The following is a 10,399-nucleotide window of genomic DNA, read 5'->3' as shown; positions in this document are numbered from 1 at the left end:
TCATTGAAAAATCATTTCAAGATTTGAAATTTTCGCTCGATGAAATCATTGAAATAAAAAATCATCGAAACTCTTTTAATTCGTTTCAAGTTCTTCCGTCAAAACCTAATAATTTTTTCGTTGAACGCACTGAATTACGAGATAAAATTATAAAAGATCTTCGAAAATTAAGGAATGATAACAATGATAAACTGACATATTTTTACATCACTGGTAATCCTGGCAGTGGTAAATCTCAACTTGCAAGACAGGTTTGTGAAAAAAATATGTGTGATTGGAATAATAGAACTTCGTTTGTAATGACTCTCGATGGAAAAAATGAGGAATCTCTTTTAAAAACTTACTGTGAACTTGGATACCGTTTAAACTGTGACAAGTATATGATTAAAAAATTTGAAGATGAAAACTGTTCCATCAAAGAAAGAGTGAAGAACTTGCGATCGTTAGTATCCACACGATTAAAATTCTGGCATAATTGGTTGATCATTGTAGACAACGTGGTACAGCTCAGCGAAATTTCTTCATTACTTCCCCAAGTTGGTGATCCCATGTGGAGAAATGGACAAATCTTAGTAACTATCCAGAACACAGATGCCGTACCTCAAGACGATGGGTTTAATAAACATATTTCTGTCAGAAGTGGAATGAATGATAGGGAATGTTTTCAACTGTTGAAGCATTACACTATTGAACATGCTGATGATCAATTGTTAAATGAAGTATCGCATGCATTAGATCGTCAACCGCTGGCTTTGGCTGCTGCTGGTTATTATGTCAGTCGTGTGAACAAAGCAAACTGCTCATTTACTTGGAGTCAATATTTAAAGAAAATATCTTCAGAAGAAGAAGAAAACATGGACGCCACTTTTGTTAGATTTAACTCAGTATATCCTAGAAGTATGTTACAAGCTTCACTTTTAGCTGTCAGACAAAATGCTGAAGAATCCTCAATATTGGCCAATGTTATTAACTTTTTTTCTTTGATATCGTTTGATCCTATACCACGAGACATTATTGTTTTTTATGTTCAAGAAATTGATCCAAAACACTCAAAAGAAGATATATGTATTTCTTTAAAGCACTGCTCATTGTTCTTGCATTCAGAAAATGATGACATTAGTCTACATCGCATTGTTCACAAAGCAATTACTGTTTATCAATTTGAACATTCAAACGAAGAACATGAAATAGAAAGAGACGTTGATCAAATATCAAAAGCACTTTACTTGTTTAAAGAGAGAGACGACGAAAGCAAATTGATGCCACATCTTGAAAAATTTCTTCAATTGTTAAGGACCAACGAGACAAAAACCAGCATGAATACTTTCCAAGTTTTCCAATATTTTGTTGACAGATTAAGACATTTTGGAGAATACGATCTTGCTCTTGAACTATTGGATAAATTTAAATCAGAAGAATCTAGTAATGACAAAGCTTGGTATTTTAGTGTCCTCGGTCTTTTATACCATGACACCGGGAAGTATAGCGAAGCTAAAAATCATCATGAAAATGCTCTGGAAATTCGAAAACAATCTTTAGGTCCAAATCATGTTGATGTCGCTGCGTCTTTACACAATATTGGTATGGTATTTCATGAAACTGGAAACTACGACAAAGCTATAGAGTTTTACGAAAAAGCTCTGGCAATTAGAAAACAATCGTTAGGTCGAAATCAAGTAGAGGTTCCTCGGTCTTTAAGCAGTCTTGGTAATGTGCTTGAAAAAACTGGAAATTACGACAAGGCTATAGAGTTTCACGAAAAAGCTCTGGAAATTCAAAAACAATCGTTAGGTCCAAATCATATTGATGTTGCTGCATCATTAAACAATATCGGTTTGCTTTATGATAAAACAGGAAAACACCATAAAGCTATAAAGTTTTTTGAAAAATCTCTGGAAGTTCGAAAACTGAATGTGCTAGGTGAAGACCATACACATGTCACTGCGTCTTCGAGCATGTTTCGTACGATTTACGAAGAAAATGAAAAATATGAGTCTGTAAAATCTCAGAGCAAATTTCCAGTTCCAGGTCATGCTCATGTGTCTTTGTCATCAAAAGATTTTGGTAAGTTTGTAGGTATTATATACAACACAATGTTGGTGGCTCATTTGCGATAATGATATTTTGTTAAAGTGAAAGTCCGGCCAAATTTCACCCCATCCTTTTTTCGCCAAATGAAAAATAAAAAATCTTAGAAACATTTTGGTGTATGTTTGAGCATTTTTGGTGTGGTATAAGCTGTTTGATTTTAACGCTAAATTTCGCAACGGATGCAAATTTTTACAAATCGATCGTGACGTCATAAGATGTTCCCACCTCGCTAGTTTATTATATTACTATAAACAAATGCCAGCATGGAGCATCAATAATATTAAATTTTGTGTCGAAAAACGCGTTTTATTTCTCAAAATTTGGCAAAAGTATGAAAAAGATAACTATCAATACAAATATTGGTTAATAAATCTTTGGAGGACGCAATTTTGTCATAAAGTTCATTATCGAAATTTGTAACGCTGACAGCCATAAAGAATATAAATAGTTATCAAATGTATTCTGCCGTTCTTGTACTAAATTTTGGACACTTCGATTATTAAAATAAGCATGAAAATGTGTAACTCTTGACGATAAAGCTTTCTGCATTGATGTCTCGAAAACAGGTGTTGTTGTAACTTGTAATTGTCACAGAGTTGCTGAGAATTTTGTACTATTAACCATATTCCATATACAGACATTACTGAACTGGAGAATCAGCTCTTTAGGGAAAATATACTGGCACAAAGTCATGCATCCGTCAAATCAATAGGTAGATTTATGGCTAAAGCAAGAATAATAAAGTCAAATTTAGTTCATGTTTTTGGTGTCTAACTCCAACTATTTGAGATACGTAGCTTATTGATGGCTTTTAACAGGTTTCAGTCGGCTAAGAATACTTACAAGTTTTGTAGTATAATAGAAAAAAATTTGGCCATAATTAATTTAGAGTCCTAGATTTAAGTGGTTGATTGACATACAAATTGTTTTATGTGAGGACTGTGTTATTCATGTTGGTTGTAGACAAACAAAAGAGCCAAAGCAATGATTAAAACGCAGTTGGGATTCATATTTACTTTAATCAACGAAAAGAATAATTCAAAAGTCGACCTATAAACTGAAAACAGATAGATAAAACCCGCTCTAAAAAACAGTGAGATGGAAACAAAACATTTTAATCAAACAAACATTGCTCGAGATATATAACAGCTATAAACTCATTGTTAGTTGTAAGATTCAAATATAACATTGCACCAATTTAGAGATAATAATATTCCATATGCCTGGTGTGTCTATTTCCAAGTGACTCATAGAATTAAAGCATACATGAGAAATAATGTTTACTATACACAAAGTGTCTATTGTCTTGTATTTTATCAAAATTCTCTTTGGCAGTCGTAATGCATGAAGTTTGTTAATCCACATTTATTTGTAAAATTACGCCTGATGAAAGCTGGTTTATTACGTGAAAATATATAATGCACCCAATATTTCCAATTGTAAGGTGATTTTATTACTTAAAAATGTGAGTCATGTAAAACAGTGCGTAATATATGTATATGACATTTTGGAGCTAATGGGCAAAACGAAATGAAATAAATAGTTTTAAAAAGCTACTATCCAAAACTTTCCAATTTATTTGTGTTATTTCTTTTGGAGCGCCAGCTGTAAATTCATTTTTTACTTGTTGTCAAAATAGAAATACACAGCTTTTGTCGATAACGCTTTTTAAAATCTTGTTTGTAGAAATCACAAGTGGTGATGATGCTAATGCTAAAGATGTCGGAAATTCTCCTGGTGTTAGAAATACAAAACAAGGTATGTCTTTCAATTCTATTTTATTTTATATATATTGCATAACCTAAGTATATTTGTCTTGTATTGTATCACAATTCAAGTTATTTGATTGGTGTTTGTGTGCTTTGATGAAGATTTATATTATTTGATAATATGACTGATGTACGTATACAGTGTCGCACTTTCGGACTCCAAACGTTCGTTTGTTACGAATGTTCAATACTGTATCATTGGGTTAAATTTTCCTTTTGCGAACGACAAATAATTTAAATGTACTTTGTACCAGACGGCAGTGCTCAGCACAACTTGACAAGTCTTTGTTTATCTCAATAAGCACTGCGTAGCAGCAAAGTGACGTAAATCTTTTTATAAAGTGCTCAAATTGACTACACTTCATAAGTTCCATTGAAGAAAAAGGATTATAATAAATAGACTAAACCCTTTTAAAACAAATCTTGACATAATGTACACCATACAGATCAGCCCCTTCATTTTGGAAGTGTTAAGGTTAGACCATCTGTTTTAAAAGTGCTCCTGTTTGATTAAATTAATTACTATTTTCTTTGTTAGAGCACAGGAGATTCGTCGGAGCATAACTTTTTTGCCAGATAGAAATTATGTTTTCTGCTCCTGGCTTACAGCATGTTAAAACAATTAAAAAACATCACCAAGTCCAAGTTCTAATAAAAGTTTACTTCAAATACAGTCTTCAATTAACCTTTTACATTAACAAATGTTATGAGATATATGATTTTTTTCACCACATGTCTAAGCAACACTAAATGGTAAACGTGTGCGGCTGGTGTAATCTGTTTTAACCATGACAGTAAGATCTTGTCACTTCACAATTTGTACTCGAAGCACATTATCAGTCAGTTGAAATTAAGGTGAAACATGAGGTGATAATGACATCATACAATCTATTTTTTTAAAAGAACATTTATTCTATTCTGCTTGTTAATCATAAAAAGTTCTCAACAAACTATTCTTTTGATATACTGTCATACTTCACGTTTGCACCACCATGCATACATTACCTAGCCAATAAAATTGAAAATTATGCAAAAAACGATCACCATCAAATCGACTTGCTCGATATACTTCAATAAATAAGAATTCCTGTTCATTGTAGTAAAATACCTCAAAATCATATGGAAAATGAGCAAATTTGACGATGTGAATTCTCAAATTTCCACAATAAAAGGAAGGCTATTTATAATTTTCATTATGACAAATGTAGCAATAAATTACACATTTATTAAACGATCTTCCAAATTCTAATTTTACTGAAAAATACAAGTTTTTTTGAACTCTCTCCTTGCTAAGTATACTGAAGATTACCTCTTCAGTGTGAACATCATTCAAAAATCCACAAAGATCATTTTCTAGCTTAGAATTAAATTTTGAATACTTTTTACTTAGAATTGCATTTTGAAAGGAGCATAGAGCATAAATGTTACTGTATGAGTTTTTTCTACTAGAAAAATTTACAAAATGGATAAGCAAATAACGTCACTAATCACAAAAATATAAAAACAACGACTTCATTCATTGATTTCAATAAATTACTCCCATTGATTTCAAAATAAGTAAATATGATTATTTGGACTATATTAGAAGAGCAAGTGACTCCAAAAATCGCATTTATGATTCAAACTGTGTCTTAATTGATGATTGTCAAATGGCTTGGTGACCTTCATTAAAAAGTGCGCGTGAATCAGACCAAGCCACTTACGACTTAAGCCTCCCGATTGAGCAAGAATAGCACTACCGCTTAAATATCGCTTACAGAACTCAATGGCTGTATCATGTTTTCTTAGATATTGTAGCACGGACCACTGTATAGAGGGCCGAAACTATAACTTTTAGTGGGTTTGGGGAGGGAGTGTTTAATAACGCTGCTGCAAAAATATAGCTTACAGAACTCAATCGCAGTATCATGCTTCCACAGATACTGTAGCACGGACCACTGTATAGAGAACCGAAACTGTAATTTTTAGTGGTGTGGGGGAAGAGGTGTTTAATAACGCTGCTGCTGAAATATCGGTTTCAGAACTCAATGGCTGTATCATGTTTTCTCAGATATTGTAGCACGCACCACTGTATACAGGGCCGAAATTATAACTTATATATGGGTGGGAGAGGGGATATTCATATCTTCAATTGTGGTCGACTGATTTCTTGTGAAAGCCAACGTAGTCTACATTAAACATAATACAAATATAGATAATCAAATAGACCAATAAATAGACAGACAGATGGAAAAATACAAAGTTGATCTGAAAATTTTTTTGTGAAAGCATGGAAATGATTTGCTCAATTGCTCTCTTTAACCTCATTTATAAGAGATCTCCAAAGGAGCGCTCTATTAAACGAGAATATTTTTCAAATTAGTAAAACGTGATTATAGTGGTAGCCAAAGACAAGTGAAATGTTCTGAGTCACACATAAAATCCAAAAAAGATGTTACAATATTTGAAGCCGAAAGTTCGATCATTTGCTTGAATCGTCCGTGTTGCTTATCTTGTCAATTTATCATACTTTAGCACTACAACATCATGATTTCTTTCACATGTTTCTAAAACAGACAAGAATTTTATCAAAGAGACTGAAAGATATGATAAGAATTTAAATCGCTTACTCTTTCTGTAGTGTTAAAAATTTATTTAATGGCATGATTCCTTTTCTACCTGTGTAAAAATGTCATCAAAATGGAAATTTTCTCGATAACGAAAACCCTGACACAATAGACACATGACAGACAAATTGTTTCTTGTAAATAAATCATCCTATGCTTAATAAAGAATTTAAAACTGCAAAAACCATCTTCAATTTGGCAAAAGTAAAACAATACCAGCAATGTTTCGCGAGAATAATAAAAGCAGGAGCTAGGGCATGAGTTTGCAGAAATAGAGATAGCGAGGTTCACTTTACCAAGGTGAATAAGAGAAACAGTACGTGTCAGATAATTTAGAGTTAAAGCTTAAAATGTCTATAAAACGACAATTTTGCAGCTTGTGTTATACTTTTATTGAACAGAAATTTTAGTATGACAACGTAGTTTCTCTACTAGTTTAAGCGTATCTCTTTTTGTTCTCAAGATATTGAAGCTTTTATTATGTTCGATTCATCTAACTTTGACGTCACATTGCATAATAAGAAATAGAATTATTCGGCAGATTTGCTCATACTTTACTTCAACTTTGCAGAGTTTCTTTTGTTGTGATGTTTTAATGATATAAAATACTGCCTACTATTATCAACGTAAGGTTGTCAGGAAAATGAAGTGTATTTAAAACATGGCAGCGACTCATTTTGCATGCAATATGATGTCACAAGTTAGATAAATTGGTAATAGCAAGGACTTCACTTCAGTATTTTTAGAGTGAAAGAGTCATACATAAAAGGTTTTAGAAAGCATTCATTTCAAAAGTTCTGATCAATGTAAATATAATTTAATTAGCAAAGTTTTCGTTTCATTGGCACTTTAATGGTGTTCAAACAAGGTTTGAGAGAATAATTGTTGACTTTTCGCTGCTGATCGAACTTCAATGTTCATATTTGTTCACATTTGGCAATGTTCAAACATTAGATAGTGTATCTAAAAGATGAGTGTCGAGAATGGAAAGAAAAATTAAATGAAGTTATTTTGCTATCTTCTTCTAGAAACAATTTTTAGACTCTCGAAATATGCTCTCAAAATTTAAATTTAATATTTTCGAAACACGTAAGGTTATTTCCTAAAAAAATATATGAAGTACTGCAGAAAGAAGTTTTTGTGATTAATTGTGTGGTATAAGCCAACCTCAAATGTTGCCAGATTTGATTGTACAATTAAAGAACTTGTGATTTGTCTAATGGTTGTTGATAAGTTTTTTCAAAAATGTGCGGTAGCTAATAATATCCTTTCCTGATTGGGAAAGTTTAAGCTATTTTGACGTATTTATTTCGTTTCTTTCACCCTTAAATATAATATTTTATCTAAATTTTTAGAATTGGTTGAACAAGAGTGGAAATACATTGATGAATCAACGAAACATAAAGAATTGTTTTTAAAATTGATTGAACATGGACGGAACCCCAGAGTTGAGGTTAAAGTGGTGGGCAATGTACGAGTAATTTTCTCAAAAGAGTTTTGCATTGGCGAAGGAAGTGGTGCAACCCGTGTTTATCTTGGACTGGGTAAGGATGGTTACGGTAAAGCAGTGAAACGAATAAATCAAGATAGCTACATCCTTCTTGCACAACAAGAAAAGAAAATTTTGAATAAATTCAACGCAAGAAAGTCGAAATATGTTGTGAATTATTCTTTCTTAGAGGAAGAGACTGGGAAAGAATATGTATATTTGATATTAGACTTATGTGAAGAATCATTGAAGAGTTTCGTAGAATCTTCTACTTTACATGATCTTCAAAAAGCTCTTCCCAAAATTCTCAGACAAATTTTGCAAGGATTAGCTGATCTTCACAGTGGCCCAAATCCTATTCTTCATCGGGACTTAAAGCCCGCCAATGTTCTCCGAGACACACAGGACAACTTTCTTATAGCTGACTTTGGCATTAGTCGAATATTAGAAAATGATTCTACGACATATAAAAGCAGTCCTAACATGGGAACTGAGTATTGGATTGCTCCTGAATCATATTGTGAAGATGAAGATACATTTCATACGGGACGGTACAAGAAACAATCTGATGTATATGTAAGTGTAGGAATATAACCATTTTTACTTCATGCATTTATACAATCAATTTGTGACTTTACATTGTTAATCTTTTTAGAATGCAGGAATGGTAGCTTATTATATTGCAACAAAAGGAAAACACCCTTTTGGAACGAAACGGCTTAGATTGGACAATATGTTAAAAGGAAACCCTGTTGGTTTGGATGAAATCGAGGATGAAACTCTAAAGGACCTTCTGTCGTGGATGTTAAATATGAAACCTGAAAACAGACCATCGGCTACCGTGGCGTTAAAACATCCATTTCTTTTGTCGGATGACGAGAAATTTGACTTATTATGTAAAGTTGGAAATCTTCCGCAGATTAAGACAAATGATCCCCTGTGTAGTGTCGTTCAACAATTGAATAGTGAATCCTCAGATTGGAGAAGCCAAATGGATAGTGATGTTTATGATTATTTGGTGAATAAAAGGACCTATAAATCTTCATGGACAGAATGCTTAAGACTCATTCGAAGAATTGACCAACATTGGAACGATCGACCACGACCTCTACCACAACCAGAACCATTTTATAAGATTGGCGATTACAGGGCATATTTTCTCCGAACATTTCCTACTCTCCCTGTTCGGGTCCATGCTGCTGTCAGGTCAAATAAAGAATTGAAAAACAAACCAGAACTTAAGAACTTTTTTAATTTTAATGAAAGCGAACTACATCAATAAACAATTTAGACACAACAGAACCTGTTAGGGGTGAAAAAAGTAGATATTAAGAAATCATTGATACTGTAGAGATCTTATTTTACAGATATAAAGAAAACAGTTTCCACGGCGTATTTAGATGATTTTTCACCCCGTTTCTGGTGAATGTATAGCCTGTGGTATTCATTGATACAATGTATATATTTAATTTTTACTGTAAATTGTTTTGGAAAAAGACTGAAGTTGAACATGACATTAAAAGTTAACTTTTATACATGGCTGCACTGATAAATTTTGCTCTACATTCATCCAACATAATAAACTCGTATACGATAAAAAATTGTATTTCTAAAATTATTATAATTACTAAAAGTCTGGCCTTGGTGTTTTGGGCTCTTGGGAGTTCCTTGTCTTAAAAACCTGACCATCAGAAGTTGTGCATAATTCTATAAATAGAATCTTTTGTTCTGAATCTCACATTAATGTCGTAGCTAATCCATATCAAATAGTTGAATTAAATAACATTTCCTTGAGATTGAGTGATTGACAGCATTTCGTCTAATAATTTGTATATGGACTCAATAATATTTCAAATAGTTTTATAGAAAAATATTCATAGTTGTAATCATTATCTGATATTTTGCTTATTTCAAGCGCTGTAACCACGACAATTATTTTGTGCCTAAATCCATACAACTAAAATGCAAGTGCTATGTACTTAAGATTTCTTAAACGAATATTGAATATACACCTAAATACACGTAAGGTTAACTACGGTGCTCTCTATTGCCTATATTCTAAAAACTCTCTCACACTCACATTCATTGAGTAAAGTTACAAAATAATCTTATAACTGCTGGAAGACCTTGTATTTACTCCACATATAGAAAATAGTGCAAACATATGTTGATTTTATCATCTCAGATCCCATATCATCAGGTAGGTATCCGCACATTAATGTCACATGAAAGCACTCAGTAATAGTTGTGTGACAGTTTTACTTGAAAGTTTTGTAAATCATTTATAAAAATTTTGAGCTTTTGGGCTTTTTATATTTTATTGAGTAACTTCGCAAAGAGCATACTTTGTATTAACAAAAGAACGTAAATAACTTCTAAACGACAAAGATCAATGCTACAGTCTTTAAAACATAAAATTTTCATCTCATGGGCACTTAAAACGT

The 10,399-nt window shown here is 32.5% G+C and overlaps 1 protein-coding gene across 1 annotated transcript; it reads left to right on the top strand.

Annotated features, from left to right (window-relative positions):
- The first annotated feature begins 358 nt into the window (after positions 1-358).
- Positions 359-9,490, top strand: LOC124449660. The gene is made up of 4 exons (XM_047000602.1): positions 359-2,064; positions 3,778-3,849; positions 7,822-8,531; positions 8,611-9,490. Exons 1-4 carry the CDS (start codon positions 381-383, stop codon positions 9,235-9,237), a joined length of 3,093 nt encoding a protein of 1,030 aa, XP_046856558.1. The 5' UTR covers positions 359-380; the 3' UTR covers positions 9,238-9,490.
- The last annotated feature ends 909 nt before the right edge of the window (positions 9,491-10,399 follow it).

The sequence above is a fragment of the Xenia sp. Carnegie-2017 genome, unplaced genomic scaffold (genome assembly GCF_021976095.1).
Source record: "Xenia sp. Carnegie-2017 unplaced genomic scaffold, XeniaSp_v1 HiC_scaffold_23, whole genome shotgun sequence".
NCBI lineage: Eukaryota > Metazoa > Cnidaria > Anthozoa > Malacalcyonacea > Xeniidae > Xenia > Xenia sp. Carnegie-2017.
This window is presented reverse-complemented; position numbering and strand designations above follow the sequence as displayed.

Excerpts from the sequence above, each read along its gene's own strand:
- LOC124449660 (XM_047000602.1), top strand. The coding sequence starts at position 381 with ATGATTAAAAAATTTGAAGATGAAAACTGTTCCATCAAAGAAAGAGTG. Across the intron at positions 2,065-3,777 it reads TTTGTCATCAAAAGATTTTG|AAATCACAAGTGGTGATGAT; the intron begins GTAAGTTTGTAG and ends TCTTGTTTGTAG. Across the intron at positions 8,532-8,610 it reads AGAAACAATCTGATGTATAT|AATGCAGGAATGGTAGCTTA; the intron begins GTAAGTGTAGGA and ends TAATCTTTTTAG.